We start from the raw sequence: 19,147 nt of genomic DNA, 5'->3' as shown, positions 1-19,147 counted from the left end.
TTGTTTGTCTCTACTTCAGGCCAAATAATTAAATAAATGCATGATTCTGTTGGTAGCAAAGGATATCTGCAGTGCATACTGTGAGATATCACTGATAAATCTTGCAGTATGTTTTATTTTTTGCAAATTATAACCAATGCATTATGTCAACAACATATGTTTATCATTGTGTCTGCAGGGCCTCCTGGGCCAAAAGGAGAGAAGGGTGATACTGGTCCATTTGGGCCACCTGGGGCCCCTGGATTGACTGGCTTAAGAGGTAGGTACAACCAGATAACCATTAATCAGTTACTGAAATGTCAAACAGACAAACAAGTGTAGTACTGATCAATTCTACAATAGGTAGTTAACTACAGTTAAGCTGCATGAAGCATAATCTATCTGTGAATTGATCTGAAACAGTGACATTGAATTGGATAAAATAATTTGTATACAGTTCACTTGGATCTGCCCTCATGTTCGTGAAAAAGAAAAGGAAAGCATAACATCCTCAGATTCACAGTTTCAAAGTATCTAAGTTAGCGGTCATCACATCTCCCATACTAAAAAGCACTTATCCCTCTTCCTTTCAAAAGTAAAACGGTACTGCAGTGCTGAAATTGTAGCGAAAAAATAGTACATCAGTATGAAGTTAGTCTGTGAATCAAAATGCCATTCAATGCTTGCAGTGACAAACACTGCAAATAAAACATCCGTCTGTGGGAAACATTAGGGTGTTATATCTTTGTAAGCATCATACTAACATAAAATAAAATAAAAAAGTGTAATATATGTAAGAAAAAAGTATGAGAAATTATACAAAATGAATTGATGTTTTTAAACTATTTCCAATTTAATACATGTGAACATATATATGTCTTTCTCACTTTTTTTGGACTGGCCTGGTTTTTGGATGAGTACATTTTATGAGCCAGTGGGTCAAAAAGAAAAAAAAAATACCTGGCCTATAACGGTCCAACGTAAACACTAAATTTAGAGTTACAAGCTATTTTTAAGCCTCAGGATTTAGGTTTGAGTAGCATGAAAGATTAAAGCCACTTTTTTTTCTCTTTTTTTTAACACAAAACAGATTTTGGCCAATGTTTTTTCCCTCTGTTTTTGTGATTACATACAGTTGCATTAATAATGCAGTGAGCAGAAAGTATAAAAGGTCATATAAATCCGCTTAAGAAAACAAGACACCAGACTGTGGATGGGGATTTACAGTATTTTCAGACAGGGTGTGGACAGGGCCAGTGGGACTGGTCATCTATCTTTGTCTTGAAGGTAATTCCACCAAAAACCACAAAATGAACCCTTATCCATGCAGAACTGGCACCTCAGAACCATGAAATGACTGTTTTTCATAGATACTGTATAATACAAACAACAACAATGAGAATCCAGATGTTGTGTGACCCCCTGCAGCTAGGTACTTCTTGAATCACCACCCCTCACATGCTGTTGCCCTGTCATCATCCATTCTACATTCCCTGGCTCATGAACTGCAACTCTCACATGACATTTCCAAGAAGCATCATCTTTCTGCTGAAGGGGGAAACCCCCTTCACCACCACCACCACCGTAGTTCCAGGAAAAAGTGAATAAAAAGAATGTCTGCAGGAAGAGAAAAAGACCTGGTTCTTAGTTGAAAACAGCGAGCTAAATGGCAACCCACCCCCCACCAAGCAATTTAAAAACCCATTGTTTGGATCATATCAGAGCTGTTGTATCTGTAAATTTGATCAATATTTGGAAAAATAATGAATGCTGCAACCATTAGTCAATTATCAATTTGTCAATCAACATAAAACTATTTTGATAATCGAATCATTTTATTCATTTTTTAAAGCAAAAATACTGAAAATGTAACTGTTTAAAGCTTCTCTTCAATGATTTGCTGTAGATGATAGTAAATTGGGTTTTGGACTACTAAAACGAGACATTTGAAAATGTTTGACTCTGACCTCATCATCAGACTAATCAATAAAAAAAATAATTTAGTTAGTTGCAGCCCTAAACAGAACTCCAAGTAATAACTGGTAACACACAAATGCCTCCAAAAACAGCATGTAATCCATCTGTGGAATCCCTATTAGATATGATCGTCTTTTGATTAAAAAGCACTAAATGTGATAAAAACAAAAGATATATGATGCAGCAAAAATAAACATACTGATGCTTACTTAAGTGTAGTCCAGTCAAATAGAAACATTAGAATACAAGTTAAGGGCTTCAAGGACCTCAAGAGATTCACATGTCTAGGAGTTTTGGACCCAATCTGAAACAGACCAAATCCATCATGCCAAATACAATTTGAGCAGAATCCAAAAACATTCGGCCCTGGTCTGTAATAGAATCAAAGATAATCAAGACTTGATCCAAAAGCCAGTGAACCTGAACAGACCCAAACTGATAGAGAAGTCCAACACTGGCAGCAGTATGATGTTCCACCAATTAAAGGTGTTGAATGCATTTTCTTCCTCAAAAAACATTTGCAAAGCCAGTTCTTTAAAAACATTCTTAAATCCCACATCGTTTACCACCATGTTTGCTAGCGGGGAACCACCCCAACAAGATTACACTAAACATGGAACAAAGACTAGTCAACCTGTGAGGATTTTAAAATAAAATAGCTTTAACAGTTAATTATGATAAAAATCAGATTGGGCCTCATCAATCAAACAGCCAATCCTGCATCATATTAGAACTGGACAATACTAACTAACTGATATTCAGTTTTTAGACTTGCTAGCAGCCATATGGGAATGTAGGCCTTTTGATTGTCTGCGTTGTCCACCAATTTAGTCCAGATTGAAATGTTCACCACAAGTGGATGGATTGCCATGTCGTTTTGTATGAGTATTCATTGTCCCCAGAAGATTAATCGTAATGACATTTGGGATCAGTTGACTTTTGTAGCAGCACCATGTGTGATATTTATCTGGACTATTCCCATTGAATCTACCAGATATATTCAAGGTCCCTAGTGGATGTATCAAAGACAAACAGATTGTAGAGTGCAAACATCCAAAAAAACAAACTGAAGGCAAAGGTTAGACAAAAGATCAGCACACTGTACTAATACCTCTCAATAAATTTGCAGTGTTTCAATCTAACCTTGATCTTGGTCAGACAATATTCCAAATAACATTACAGCAGATGTATAATGTGTACCAATCTGTCCATGCTACTAACAGTCTGACATATGCAATCTGTTGGCAATGCAGGACATGTACTTTTGATACTGCATTTACTGTAAGCCAACAGATTCTTTTGGACTTGTTTAACCATCTATTTGGACTGCCCTGCAGAACACAAAGAAAACTGCACTGCTTCCAAAAATATGATTGATAGCATTTTCCCTCCGGGGACTTTTTTTTTGGAGGAATTTATTGACTCTTCACAGCAGAGGCAGAAAAAACATGACGTTATCCATCATCAGTTCAGTTTATGTTTCAGGCTCTATAATGCGTTCAGTTTAATTGTTAAATTCAGTTTACTAAGCAGTCACAACAGTGCAATCAGAGCATATCAGAGTACAGTGATGTTTGAAAAAGCTTCAGTGGCACAATCAATAAGTCATTACCACATTCATTTCGAGACATTGGCGTATGCTTACTGTAAACAGACATTCTCATTGGGTGCCACAGGGGTAGAAGTGGATTGTATTTATGGAACAAAAGATAGTTGCAGTTCTTCTCGCTTTCAGCAAGCCTTCAGAGATTGAGGTGTTGGCAGACCAACATTACCATGACTTCCAATATTTGATTTATCTTCCATGCATGATGTCAGGGTAGGGAGGGAAGACAGGAAACAACAAGGTTTATTGGAAATGTTAAGAAAAAGTCATTATATTGCTTTCTTCACTCCACTGATATTCACAGAAGCCACAGTAGTTAAGGCACTTTAAATGGTGTCATAGCAGACTTGTTTTCCTGTCAAATGGTTGTTTATTGTTCCTTAAACTCAAGCCCATATGTGTTTGTGTGTTTTCAGGGTTTACAGGAGAAAAAGGCATCCAGGGCCCTCGAGGTATTAAAGGGTTGACTGGGGTCGGCGGCGGTGAGGGAGAAAAAGGAGAAGTTGGACCTGTTGGGCCTAAAGGTATGTCTGATATATCTCACATTAATCAATATGCAATCTTATATAGTTATATTTATAGCTTTTCTACTTATATACTACAGGATGATGAAGTTTTTTAAAGGCAAATAACTGCTGATTTTTGCTGATTCCTTGGATTTCATCATCATTTAAAATGGACTTGATCCACTGAGGTCGCCAACATTTCTGGATGTAGACACAGCCAAGACTGTTAAACGCATTAGAAGCCCAACGAGAACATACGATCTGAAAAATCTGAGTACGATGTAATAATCACAATGTACAACATTTGCACGAGGTTGTACTTTATATGAGGCAACAGTAGTAGTCACAACAGTGATTCAGTCACTCTCAGTTCATTATTGACAAGTCCAGAGGTAAAAGCCTGCTTCTCTCTGTAGACTTATACAACTCACAGCTGAATCGTGTCAACGCGTTCACAGTTCAAATCAGTTCAGACGTTTAAATCAAGAGGCTTTGTGACTACTATGATGTCACACCGCATCACTTCTTCCATCATTAATAGGTAGCTACTGTTTTTTTAGTTTGTCATTATTTGTGATATCTCCAGTTATTCTTCGTGTATTCCTAGTACTTAGAAGTGGGGTAAATATATATTTCTTTGACATGAGCGTACATATATTCCAAGTACACATGAGAGTAATCTGCAACCACGCTGATAAAGGGCCACCTTTTGGACAGAAGAGGGTCTATGAATGAATGTAACATCACAGCTGAACACACAATACTTTGTTGACCTCTCCTTTCTCTCTCTTCCTTCCCTCCACCCACTCATCCATTCATGTATCCAGTTGGTGTTTCTACTCTGGCATCAGCAGCTGGACAGTGCCAACGATAACAAAAACACACTCAGACACACATACAGCTCTGTTGGGGAAAACATGGCCGTGACAAATATAATAAGACGCTGCCGTCTTTCTGGTGTCAGCATGTTATTGTGTATGTATATTGTGTGTGTGTGTGTGTGTGTGTGTGTGTGCATGTGCGCCAACAGCTGTTGCTGATCAGAGTTGAGTCTGGCTGAAATGTACAGAGCTGGAGTCCCACAGTCTCTATCCTGGCCAGTGGCTCTCAAAACCTTGGACCAGGCTGATCTGTGTGTTTTGTGTGTGTATTTAATAGTAGTAGTAGTGGTCATGCTGGAATATTGGGAACCACTCCACTCTAGTTTTGGTGAATTTTCACGTTGATTAATGTCCTTGTTGATTGTTATAACTTTAGTGATTTAAAGGATATACAGTTCAAGAAAAGTTTCACCTTTTAATTCCAAAAAAGTGATGTTTTCTAGCTCTTCATTGTTAAAGAAATCTATATTAAACTGACACTTGAACATTAACAGCTCTATATATATATATATATATATATATATATATATATATATATCTACTGGAGTAGCTTTGCTTGATATATAGTTCAAAAAACGACTTATTTATTGGCCGTTTATGCAGCCCCTCAGTTCAGCCTCCGTCTGAAACAGGCCGTTTTAGCTCCTGTCTATTTCAGGACCCCTCTTCATGAGCCCACTCTGTTATCACTGACTATCTTCTGGAAGCTTCCCCATGGCAGATTTCCAGCTGTTACGAAGGCTACATCAACAAACTATAAAACATAGTAGGATTTCACTTCTTTTTCTCAATCTTTGCTCAAAATGTCAACTTCTCAGATACATCCGTACGTGTTCAAGCCAAAATCGGATCCAGAATTTGTGGACAATTTAAACACAATAAAAAAACTTTTGCAGCAACCTTAGTAATTAATGCTATTGCCGAACCGTTGATGGGCATGTACAACCGAACAGACTGAAGCACTTGCTTTTGAGTTGCAGGGAGCATTTCTAACGTCATGCTTTAGAACTTTGACGATGTTTAACATAGACATTCAACACCATAACAGTATATAAATAACAGCAAATCCCAAAAAAGCATGACATGTCCCCTTTAATGTATCTGTGGTCTGTTTAACAAAAACAATTTGCAAGCACTGCTGAAAAACATATGCCAGCGTCATATTTCACAAATGAGTGTCGCTTATGCATCATGCATGAGTCTCAAGTATTATAGGGACTCACCAAATCAGTAAAACATGTCAAATTGAGTGAAAGGAAATGATCATGGGTTACAAATCATGGCTTGCATGTTGTTAATTTGGTGAAACAAGCCCTTTGATTTGCTCGGAGTAAACAGGAAAACAAGAGAAATTAGCACGAGCAAGCGATAGCCACCATGGCTGAACAAACATGGAAAGAGTGTCACCCACAGTAACTCTGGCACTGCCCACCTTGTTTCATTGACAAGTTAATTGTGTAGCCCCAACACACAAATGAGCAGTTTTCAAGAAAATGGAGACAAGATAAAGAAAACAAGAAGCTTTTGCGGACGCTTGGCCGTCTACACTCTGGCAGTTTACAACAAAGTGTGTCTGTGCTTCCACCCATCTGGGGTCTGGTTGTGGGTTTAACAAACCAGTGAAGGGTGAAGAGTTTGTAGACCTTCTGGTGTGAACGGGCCTCAGCGTAAGGTGGTCGCTCAGCTGTGGAAGGAGGAGGGACACTGAAAAAGCTTGTTAAAACAGCACTGGGAAGCTTCATGGTTTCTTTTTATAGAGGAATGATGGGTAGACTGAGCTGGGAGTGCATTCGGTCTTGGCTTTTTCTTCGGTTTAAAAGCTTCTAAGTGCTATCAGTAAAGTTATCAGCAATATTTAAAGTATTTAAAGCTTCATTAGTTATTGTTTTGGCCAACTGGGAGCAGAAAGAACTCCATAACAGGGTGCAGATACACGGTCTTGGAATCTTATCACATTTTAAAGTGGTTCTGGCAAACAGACAAAGAGCAACTTTAGCAGTTATTTAGAGTACTATTTCTGTCCATCTCCATGTAAGTCATTTTAGCTTTTGGTCTCCACCAATCTCTTAAAAAAACATCTGGGTCTTTAGCTGCTTTAGTTATCTTGGTTTACCAGTTAGTCACTAACCTTCTCCTTCTGCCATTCGGTACAGTTGTATTTATAAGAAATTTCCCTGAAAACAGCTGTCTCCTGTGACTGGAAATTAGAAAGATGAGAGCTGAAAGTGAAAAATACACTTCATGTGCTTATAAAACCAAAACAATAAGTTGAAACTGGAGAAATACTCTGGGGAACATGGATGTCTGTACATGGTTTCATATTAATTTATCCAGTAGACATTGAGATATTTCAGTCTGGACAAAGATTTTGGACATTGCCATGTAATGTGACTAAAATTTAGTGAAGCTTGAAGTACTTAAATATCAGACATTTTCCCATCGTTGTGCTACCAGCATGCTGTATGCAAATTTACTTGGTGTAGTTTTAAATTAGACGCATCTGTTGTCTCTTGTGGCTCAGCAGTAGCTTACCAGTGTGTTTAGGTTTCTCCTGCAGTGTTATTTAGTTCTTACAGATGTGGTCAAAATGGAGGTGACACTGATAGCTCAGCTGGGTGTGGTGGAGTGTTAGCTACACTACTCAAACATTGACATACATACATACGTACAGTAACATATGGTAGGTGGGACTGAATGCCACCTCGGCTGGCAGCTGCCCAGTGGTCTTGGAAACCAAGTCAAATTAAAGGTGGGATAAATGCCTACTCAAAGCTGATCCTCTTATAGCTTCATGGCAAAAACAGACGTGTGGTTTCAAACTTCATGACAGAATATTAGCAGCAAATCCCACTAAAACAGACGCTCAACTGTTTTGGAGGTTAGCGTTACAAGGACTTTGGAAAAGAATCTTATTTTGAAACACAAACAAATGAGAAATGGCCGTATCCAAGCTGCTGATTGGAGGAATGTGTCATACGTAAAAGTGCCGTAATTTTTGCAGAAACCACAAATGAGAGGATTTTTACTTGGAGTCATTTGGTGGTTTAACATCGCATTAACTTTTCCACCATGCATATATCTACACTGTAAAGAGCTCTAAAAAATTACCTGACACTGGCACCTTTATTGCAGTCCAAAAAACACTATTTTGAATGTTTCTACATCTCTTCTCCCCCCTCCTCTTTTTCAACCTCGTTCACCTCCACACTAATAGAAAAAAACCTAATGTTAACCACAACTTTTAGAGGTAAATTAACCCTCAGAAGCATGGTGGTATCCTCTAATTTTTACGTTTTATGCCCAAATTACGAGACAATAATTACAGGGACGAACTGTTTTAGAGGACTCCACTAAAAATATTACAAAGTAGAAGTACAAAGAAGGGGAAATAGGTTTGAGGTGGAGAAAATATAAGCCAGTTGGTGGTTAAGCCTCTCTTGTCTTTGGGTGTCAAGACTATTTTGAGGGTTGGTTTAACTTGCATAGACACACATGTCTGCGCCAGTCGCTGTTATATTGTGGTTAGGATAAAGTTTGGTAATGAGTGTCAGATTGTATGTCTACCACTGCTGGTCTTCGGTTAAAAATTGGGACATTATCAGAGGTTATGAGTGTCATCCAAATCTAATATGATTGAAATGTCTTTTTTTCTTACCTTTAGATCTGCAGTGATGTTATAGAGAGTGTTTTTCTACAAGGACAAATAGGGTCAAGTTTAATGTTAAGATCAAGTTAAAGTTTCATTTTAACTGATTTTATTGCTACTCTGCATCATTTTACATTTGTTTTTTTCTGTTGTGTTCTTTCCTCAGGTGACAGAGGAGAAAGAGGGATGAAAGGGGAGAAGGGTGATCGAGGAGACAGGGGCGAGAAAACAGGTGAGTGCTGATATTTGAATCAAAAGTGTAAATGAGGGAAGAAACAAGAAACAGCATTTGGTCTATGATATGGAAGAGCATATATTACTTATTGGTCCTCAGCTACCAATAGAGTCTGTCCTCCCAACAAACAGGTAGCATCATGCTACCTGTTTGCAGTAATAAAAAGATGCTGGAGTCATATAACTGCCACAACTGACACCTACCATGCATATCATTGATTTGTGTCATGTTACTTAGTCACTGGGAGTCCTTAAGGGAGGTTTTATATTGTCTACAGCAAAAAGTGGATTCAATCAACTGTAATTTCACAGTAATTTCTTTCATTAAGTAATTACACAGGTTTGTTCTGACAGTAAGTTTCATTTACTACTGTACAAGCTGTACAAGCAACAACAAAAAATAGTAGAAGTGTAGTTTTTTTTAATGGCAGTCTCTGGAAGCTTGGAGCCTGTAAGATTACCACACACTCAGTAAATCTAAAATGGTTTAACATTAAAGTGCTGCAGAAAGATTCAACAGTAAAATGAAGGAAAACATGTTGAATCAACTTAAATTTCAGTAATTAGTAACAATCTGCTGTTTCAATTCAGTGACACTGACATAGTATTTTGTACTTTTCCGATCATCTTCTTCTCCCACTAAGTTTTTTTTAGATGAACAGTTGGAAAGTGTCTACTGTTAGGATTAAAGTTGTCTTGCTGCTTTGATCAATTGTAATCCCGTCTTGTTCACTGACAAATCTAATAGTGGAATTGGGTTAAAGTTGCCCTGTGGAGTTTTCTTGTAAACAAAATTTCCGTTTGAATGTTACTCACCAAAATGCATTCTGTGTGGTCTTGTGGTCTAACACACGTGTTGAATCCATTACCTTCCTCATAAAACATTCGCAAAACCAGTTTTTCTGAAAAGTTTGAAACTGGCATTGTTTACATTCATGTTGACTTCCAGGAATATGTATTACATCTGCATCCTCATGCGTGTGTAAGAGAAAAAAAATAAAACTTCACAGGGCACCTTTAACTGAAACTGTCTCAGTCAGAGTAATGAGTTATAAAGTCATCCATCCAATCTAGAACATCTTGGCACATCTTTTTGGACAGTTTTGAGGTTTTTTCCTTGCCTTTACTCCTAAAACAGTTTCACATGGTTAATAACATTCTGTGGGCACTGGATGAACTTTGAATAATCAACATGATTTCCAAGATTCATTTAATTTGTTACATCAAAGCCTTTTTAGGTGATAATATCGAGCATGTTTCTCTGTTTATTCTGAATCTAAACTATTTCAAGCATCTGCTGCTGTGTTTTTGTTTAAATTAGTTTATTGAGATTTTCCACAACTGATAAGACGTGGTGGGGGGAAAACTGGCTACATGTAAACATTGTTGATTGCAAAGTATGTTTGTTAGAGAAAAGATCCCAGACTTAAACAGCTTTGATTTGAACTAAAAAGGCTGAAAAAGCCTCAGTTCAGCATGGTTGAGTTATGTGCAGCATCAAGTAAAACTGTGCAAGGTAAATTATATCCTTAATGCACTGTAAATATTGAGTTATTTTTAATATAGAATGCTGTCTGTCTGCACAGTCATAATAAAGAAAATCCTCCTGGGCATACATACATCAGTGCGTGTGATCTGAAACCACCAGTTGGCAATACAAGAACAAAAATTTACGAGCTAATGACTTTATGGGGCCTCATTCGTCATTGCCTCACCTGACATCCTGTGCAAAGAGCTACGGGAGGTTTAAAGGATCAGTAGATCTGCTTTTCTTTTCAGCGTAATCTCACGGTTTCCGACACACACTGAAGAAACACATGGCTTAGAGGACATCAAAAGGGTTTAAAAATCATAACGTGTGTGCATATGTGGTTGTAATCCTGTGGCAATAAGATGAAACCCCGTACAAAACTACTGATCTGGATTCAGGTAGAGGAAGATATAAATATTCATGGCCACAAAACCACAGATATTTCTCCTTTTTTCTGCCACAAATGTTATATTCTTCTTTTGCTACATCATTGTGGCTTTTCTCCATGTGATGAAGTGGTGTTCATGTCACATTGACTCGATCCCTTGACCTACTCTTTCTACCTATTACAGAACCATCAAAGATCAGTTCTTTCCTCACGTCATTTACAAAACTCAGATGTTTGATGTTTGAAATACAGTCTGAGACCACATGTTGTTGGCTGTCAGAAATATTGAATTGCTATGCCATACACTTTTTGTCACAAACCTCATGTGGCCGACTTATCGTGTGATGCATGCCTCGGATCGTGTTACCCTTCAAAGCATACAGTGCATACCTGTCTGATTACACCCCGCATTGAGCACCAGAGTGACCCCAGACCGCTGAAGCGCACGTTCGTCCGCACATATGTTGGGTGTTAACACAAACTGAACCTGCCATACAGTTATGTCACTGAATGGATTAGGCTCTTTCTCTCTGTTAAAAGTCTCAACAGCACATGCGTATTTTCTGTGTAAAGAAGGACAAATGGACCCCAGATTGTAATCATTTGTGTGTGTGAGAGAGAGAGAGAGAGAGAGAGAGAGAGAGAGAGAGAGAGAGAGAGAGAGAGAGAGAGAGAGAGAGAGAGAGAGAGAGAGAGAGAGAGAGAGAGAGAGAGAGAGAGAGAGAGAGAGAGAGAGAGAGAGAGAGAGAGAGAGAGAGAGAGAGAGAGAGAGAGAGAGAGAGAGAGAGAGAGAGAGAGAGAGAGAGAGAGAGAGAGAGAGATCTGTCTTCTGTGTCAGACAATCTTCTTCTGTCGTATCCGGATTGATGTTCCGCACATTCAAAAGAAAGGGTCTTCAGGCAGTCAGAACCACATCTGAAAAAAGAGGAAGCAAAAGGAGAGAGAGTAAAGCGTGGGAATCAGTAATTAGAAAAACAAAACAAAAGATTACAAAAGTAGAGAAAAGATCAAGTTTTGGGAGATGGTTATTCTAGTTAACTCTACTATATACTAAGTAGATAATAAATGTTGCCTGACAGGCTACAGTTACTGTAGCTAATTAAGTTAACGTTTATTTCATGAGTTGGTTGAAAACAAGCTGACTTTTTTTATATTTCAAGCTAACTTGTTTTAAAACAAGAACAAAAGGATCTTAAATATATGCTTTATAGCTAAATACATATAAATATTGTGCTATAAGGCTACAGCTGCATTAACAAGTCAGCATTAACATCCGCTGACAAACCATATAGAAGACATGAAAACAAATAAGGAGCATATTCCAACTCCAATAAGGAGCAGGGCAGAGCTACTAACGTTAGAGTAATATGTAATAGCATCCAGGATCAACCCTAATCCCAAGCAAAACCAAACAGACCTCTCGTCTCATATAAGTAAATTGAGGTTGACAGTGAACGGAGTTCAGTTGGCTCAGCTCCGCACGCGATGACAAACTGATGATGTCAAAAAAACCAAATGTTTTTTTCTTTGAACTTCAATTAAATTTAAACTTTATGTTTTGTGATAAAACAGAAACATCTGTTCAAATGAGTGAACACTTTTAGCGTTTATTAACATAATCTAAAATACATTTGTATTTTAATATAGATTCATAATTTTTTTTTTACTTAATTGAGTGTACCTCATTATACTGATAAAACGAAAACACTCTAAAATGAAACATAAAAATTGGTCTACTTTTATAACTATTAGACTCATTCTAGGCTTTGATTGGGCTAATTTTTGTAAGTCCCATCTGGCAACACTTTTGTGCTAGTCATTGTATATTTCATGTAAACTGTTACCCCTTATAACCAAATGATGGAGGCCTTGGATGTGTTTGTGTTTGTCACTTAACAGGTGAGATGATTAGCTGGAAAATACTGGCCATTGCTGTGGATCTATTATTTACTGAATTCAGCAGAGACCGATTAGATTGTCATGAACTGTAGTGATCCCCTTGTATTTCTTTGTAAGGATAAAATCATGAAATATATCCAACACTATCCGAGGCTTCAGTTCAACAATATGCCTCTTACAATCCCTAAAAGATATTTTCTCATGTGTATGTAACATGTTGTGTGATTTTCACTTAACAGTTGATGTAGGCTGTTATAAGAGAGACTGGAAGTGATGCAACTGCACACACACACACATATAGACACACACAGTTATGCTCTCAGAGGCCAACTGACAGTTTGATTGCTAAGCTCGGGGGTCCAGCAATAAGTGTGGTGGGCTTAATGTTTGACAGGCTGTTTTTTTTTTTTTTTTTGTGGAGCTACAGGGATCCAAACAGAATAGATTTGAGCTTCATGGCTCTAATTAGGAATTTATTTTCACCCTGGGACTTGGACTCATGAGAACACAGTGTTGTTCTTTTCATGTGGAGTTTCACCTGTAGCCAAGCTGTAAGCTCCAATATAATAAGTAATATTATAGTAATATCAACAGATCTATACTTTTGTTGGGTTTTTTTCTTGTTTATATTGAGTTGTCAGTTGTGTTGAAATACCCCCTACTCGCTGTTTTTATTATTCATGTACACACATATTTGGTGTATCCAATTATTTCCTCTCTGGAAAAGAACAAACCCAGCTCCCCCACAGTGTATTTAATCTAATATTGTTCATTTCTGATTTGATACACACACACACAGTTACTAAAACATGCAGGAATCCACATGCTGAATCAAGTTGAAGCCAGGCCACTCTTTCATTTTACTATTTCATCTTAAGAATCGGGTGTTTTACATTTCAGACTTTTGCATTGATGATTACATTTGAGTCAGTGAGACATTCCCTGAAAGCTTTATGGAAAACCTTGTTTTATATTCAGCAAATCCCAGGAAAAGACTAAAGCCAACAATGCTTTTTATCCATCTCTTAATAATTTCCCTACTTTGTGGCAATCACAGAGGACATTTGTTACGTTGAAGATGTAAAAAATGTAAATCAGAAGTATATTGTTTCATTCAATTTCAGAGGATTATTTTCAGATATGTACAGGAACTTGTTTGTGCTAATTAGTCATAGTGGTTCTCCATGTGACTTTCTATTTTTTCTGTACTGGGTACTCCTTCCTGGTATTTTTTTCTTGGGATAGTAAATAATAAAAATTCAATAAAGATTTATCAAAGAGGGAAAGTTAGTTCACTCCCAGGGCAATATGTTCAAACAGTTTATTCAAAAGACCATTCGCCTCTAGTTTTGAGTCTGCAAGGAGGGTTAAATGAAAATTTAAGTTCAGCAACACAACCAAACCGTCCCTCAAAACCCATCCAGACAGCTTGCTACTCATCAATGGTGTGACTTCACATATCAAAGCATTTATAAATTTTAACTATTCCACTGGTTTCCATTCCATTCCATTAATCGATTTTACTGTGAAATTTCACATATTTAATGCTGGTTTAGTTTGATCAATTCATTGTTGTTTTTATTGTTTATCCTTTCGAGACTCTTATACCCAGACAGTATGAATATATTCTGTCCAGTGTTCTATAGGATAAGTTTGTTTGCCTGTTTTAGACAATGTATCTACATGTCTTCACCAAACAATAATTATAGCCAGACAAGTAAACAATAACTGTCGTGAGTACGCACAAACTGCCACATTCTTGGTTTTGGTCATGTGACAAAGACACACTTTTAAAGTTTTTTGGAAACAGCTCCAGAACCACAGAAAATGCTGTAAAACCTACTTTTTGAGGGAAACGGTAACTTATTTATCTGTGATTTGAATAGATTCCTCAATGCAAAAGTCTCAAAATGTAGAAACAAATATCACATTAGTCACAAGCTGGAACTGCTGGAATCTGTTTGTGTGCTTCCCAAATTTTGAGCATGCATGTACAATAGCAAAGAAAATCAAATCAGAAGCAAACAAATTACACTAAACACAAAGAAGAGGCAATGCAAGAGTCAAAACAAGGGGGAAAGGGGACTTAGAAGAGCAAACAATGTGAAAGACAATAACATATAAGTTTCAAGGGGAACTGAATGAACAGACGGAGTTAGTTAGTTGTTGTCCTGAAGCCATTCAGTCCAGAGCTTTCCTGCCTGCCAAATAAACATTAGTAAAAGGCTATCACTGCATATTCTGGCCTCAGGTATTGTCTGGTGCTGTAGCTCTAGTGGCCTCTGAGGCTTGAACCACTTGGACAACAACCAACACTTGGACTTGTCTAGTTTTCTCTGGATAAAAACACACATTATATTTTTTGCAGCTCATATGAATTTCCCTACTTTCTCAGAAAATGTGGGCGTGTTGTGAAACGTCAAGTTTGGTCCAAATTAAGGTAAACCACTTGATTTGTTGACAACATTGGAGTTGTCAAAATGTGGAGACGGGATCAGTTAGAAGCATCTTTGACTTTTTGTATAATTATTTTGATTGCTAAGCATGTGTGTCATTGTGCACAAGCTCTTGTGTATCATGGGAACTGCAGTTTGTCTGAAAGGCTGAAAGAGCAATTTACTACACAAGCTGAAGGTCTTAGTGAATAGTTCAATACAGCTTTTTAAGCTGTGGTGTTCAACCACAGCAAGAACAGCTTCATTTATTTTCTATATTTTTATCCAAAATTAAAATGTATGGATTTAACATGTCGACAAAACAAGGATGAATGTGCTTCTCTCAGTTACTGTTGCTACGTGTTTCAAGCTACGTTCTTGCTCGGCACAGTTCACAATGATAACAGAGGTAGATTTACCATTTGTAATTCTGAAATGACAACTGTTGCTGGCACGTTTACCAAAATCTGGTACTGTATTTTAATGTACTATAAAGCTTTAAGCTAAGGTTAGCATAATATTAAGCTAACATTAGTTCCATAAATTGTTTGAAAACACAAACTCAGGTTGACTCGCTTTTAAAAAATGGGAAACATGTAAAAAGATTTTTAATATGCTCATACTGTAATGAAATACACTATCTTTTTTGAAAGACTTACTATGAATCCACAGTAAGTCCTATCCGTTAAATACACACTGACTCCAACCTGCATTCAGTGTCTCTGTCCACAGAAGCAGCCGCCTGTCAACAGCAGCTCCTGGCTAGCCTAACAGTCCTCCTCTGGCTTACCGACAGCAGAATTTTTTAGAAACAAAGTAGTTTTAAGGCAGAATGGGAGCCTTCATCAATATAGATACTGTTAATGAGTTCAAAACATACAACAGGAGATTAGATTGATTTGAATAGTTGTCTGTGTAGATTATGCTTCACTAAACAAGACAAAGGAGAAAAAAGACTTATCTTTTCGCACCAGTGAAAAAAAACATCAAAAACGCGTTCCTCGTGGAATGGCCATGAGGCTAAAGCTACATGTCCCAGGCAATGATATGGAAAAAATTTGCCGTGATTATTATACATTTATTTATATTCACATACATATATTTATTTCTAACTGTATGTTTTCCCTTTGAATGTTACCAGTGAAAAGGCTTTTAGGACGAGGATTAAGCAGTGCGTTGGCAAATTAATGCAGTCTCAGTTAACGTTAGCTAGGGTTGTTTTATCCAATTTCCAACGAAGAGAAGGACAGAGCTGCTAATGTTACCCTAAACTGTCCAGTAGGAAACACCATTGATGTGCCAGTTGTAAATAATCTTTTTTAATATAACCTGTAACCATAAAACTAATATAGTTTTGGTAGCTTATAATATGCTCCATAGCTAGGAAGTTAGTTAGCTTAAAATTGCAGTTTAAAGCACATAAACATGCTGTTTAATCCATTCGTCACTGTTACGTTTTTGTTTCAGAGTTAAAGTTAGAGATAAATGGTTTCTATCCAAAGCACCCTAATTACACACAGAATTAATGAACTGTTGACAAGCTGCAGTGTCATTCACCATCTCTTCTACACTGTATCTTTTTACAATGAATGAAGTGATCGATTTACCATAGCGTTCTCGTCATGCATCTGCCTGATTTCTGCCTAATTCTCTGCCAAAATAAATCTTGTGCACTTCCACAAGAGAGAAATAACTCAGTCCAATTCAGATATGCTGCAGTCCTGCTCTTCAAAGCAAAGATACGAATGTCTTGGAGTTTGGTTGTATGGTTCTGATTATCCCTGAAGTCTCAAGTCTACATTTGCTGCATCCATCCAGAACCTTTCCTCTCCTCCTCTTCTTCTCCCCAAAGTCTCTTATCTGCACAGCGGGGGAGGGAGGGAAAGAATGAAGGGCAAAAGGGAGAGAGAAAAAGATATGGATAGAAAGAGAGAGATGTGAGGAAGTGGTGAGTCATGTCACAGGGGTATTCAAACAGCGCAGTATGTGGGATTGATAAAGATGCTTTCTTTATGATATCAGCCAGTCAGTGATAGGATAGGCGCAGTTTGCTTGATAACCTTTTGGATTATACAAAATTCTTTGTTTGAATATTTCATCCCTTGTGAAAACAAAATAGTGGGAGCAACACTTAATATCTCCAAATTTTGGGGAAATACGCCTTTTTGCTTTATTAGATGAGAAGTTTGATATGGGGGTTATGTATGGACTATTTCTTGGAGCGGTGCAGTGACCTCTTAAAGTCTCAACTGGTTAAATGGCGTCAGGCAGTGATTACAAAAACTTCCAGGAACATCCCATGAAACCATAAATTGTCTTGTTACGCTTCAGTTTTTATACATATTAAACAAACTAGGTATAACATGTTCCCCCTTGTTTCCAGTCTTTGCATTAAGCAAAGCTGAGCTGCTTTCTGCTAGTGGCATACATTTACTGTACAGATGCGAGAGTGGCATTAATCTTCTCATCTAGCTCTGTGCAATGAAATTAATAAGTGACACACACAATACTAAAAGCAGTAACCACTAAACACGAACCAAAACATCACATATTCTATCTTGTTTGTCTAGTGCATATAAAATCAAAGTGAAAAAAATGACAATTTGTAGTTTTACAAGTGATTATGCCAAAAAGTAGACCAACTAAACCCAGTCTTTGTTGTTTTTATGCTTCAGTTTTTGTACAGATTAAACAAACAAGATGTAACATGGTCATTGCTGACCTTTCAAGATGCTGGTGGGCAGATTTTGCTACCTTTGGGCAGAGCCAGCTTCTTAACAACTGTATAAAGGAGAGACTGTTTTGTATTTGATGAATTTAATAATAGATTCAACATCTGTTTCAGGTAATAGAGGATTCAATTACGTCTGTCTTATACAAAATGTGTTAACTTATAACTCTTCTCCTTTTCCTTCTTTCTTCCTTTCAGTATTGCCATAAAAAACAGCAACAGGAGGTTGAAAGTACATCCGATTTCTTCAAGAATATGTTGCAAATACATGAAGCAGATATGATAATAAGTTATGGTAGATATTAAATTATGATGGGCTAGTGAGTGCAAAGTACTTGACATGTATAATGAGAGTTAAATGGTACACAGTTAAAATTTATGATGGTCTGATGAGACTAATATCCTGTCTAGATAATGTGTCTGGTTTTAGTCTCCAGCACTCTGTCAACAGAATCTAAGTCAGCGTGCAGGTCTTAACACCGGCGAGCAGTCCAGAATAGTGTAGGTATGAGTATGTAAGTGTGTGCGTGCGTGTGTGTGTTTACCTCTCTTTCTCATTTCCTCACTGCGTCCTGAAAGGTGATAAATCAAGTCAAGTTATACGAGTGCAGCTGCCGCATTGTTACAGGAATACGAGATGGACTGTGGATCCACGAAGTTTCTGCTAATACAAACACACGCTCACAAATGCACATCTTATTTTGATTATACTGCCGGTAAATTTTTATATGCAGGCTCTTGGCCGTCATGCCCCTCAGTGAAGTTAATAGCTATCCCAAAACTTAAATTAACATCAGGAAATTCCTGCTAGCTGGACAAAAGTCTAAATCAGTGTCAAGAGGCGTACGTTGGCTTTAATTAGACCGTGTTTATAGGAAGGTATGTGATTACTTTTTTCAGCTTTGCTCTAATTTCTTTTGCATTCATCTGCTTTTTTGGCCTTGTCAGTCGATCCACCACTTTGATCCTGAATTAAATATTACATTTTTACAGACATTCATGGTACCCAGAGGATGTATCCTAGAGACTTTGGTGATATCTTAGCTTTTACTCTACCGCCACTATGAGGTTGACTTGATGGTATTGAGTGAAATGTCTCCATAACTTCTGGATTGGATGGTCATGAAATCTGCAACAAACATTCATGTTCCTTTCAGGATGAATTGTAATAACCTTGATGATCCACTGAATTTTCATCAGATCAACTTCAAATATTTGCATTAGCATGTTAACATTTGTAAGTAAAGCCTGATGGAGTCTCTAGCGTAGCTGTAGATTCTTGTTTTCTGATCTCTATCCATCTTCATGTCTTCATCTCTTTTTTAAATATTATG

General features: G+C 37.5%; 1 protein-coding gene across 1 annotated transcript in view; it reads left to right on the top strand.

Moving 5' to 3' along the window:
* Window positions 1-19,147, top strand: part of scara5 (scavenger receptor class A, member 5 (putative)) — an 87,310-nt gene that overhangs the window by 55,764 nt on the left and 12,399 nt on the right. The window contains exons 7-9 of the mRNA XM_062437450.1: window positions 179-259; window positions 3,979-4,086; window positions 8,762-8,827. Coding sequence (XP_062293434.1) covers window positions 179-259; window positions 3,979-4,086; window positions 8,762-8,827 — 255 coding nt within the window. The remainder of the gene's footprint in view (window positions 1-178; window positions 260-3,978; window positions 4,087-8,761; window positions 8,828-19,147) is intronic.

The sequence above is a fragment of the Scomber scombrus genome, chromosome 17 (genome assembly GCF_963691925.1).
Source record: "Scomber scombrus chromosome 17, fScoSco1.1, whole genome shotgun sequence".
In the NCBI taxonomy this organism is placed as follows: domain Eukaryota; kingdom Metazoa; phylum Chordata; class Actinopteri; order Scombriformes; family Scombridae; genus Scomber; species Scomber scombrus.
Note: the sequence above shows the minus strand (reverse complement) of the source record. Positions and strands in the feature narration are given on the sequence as shown.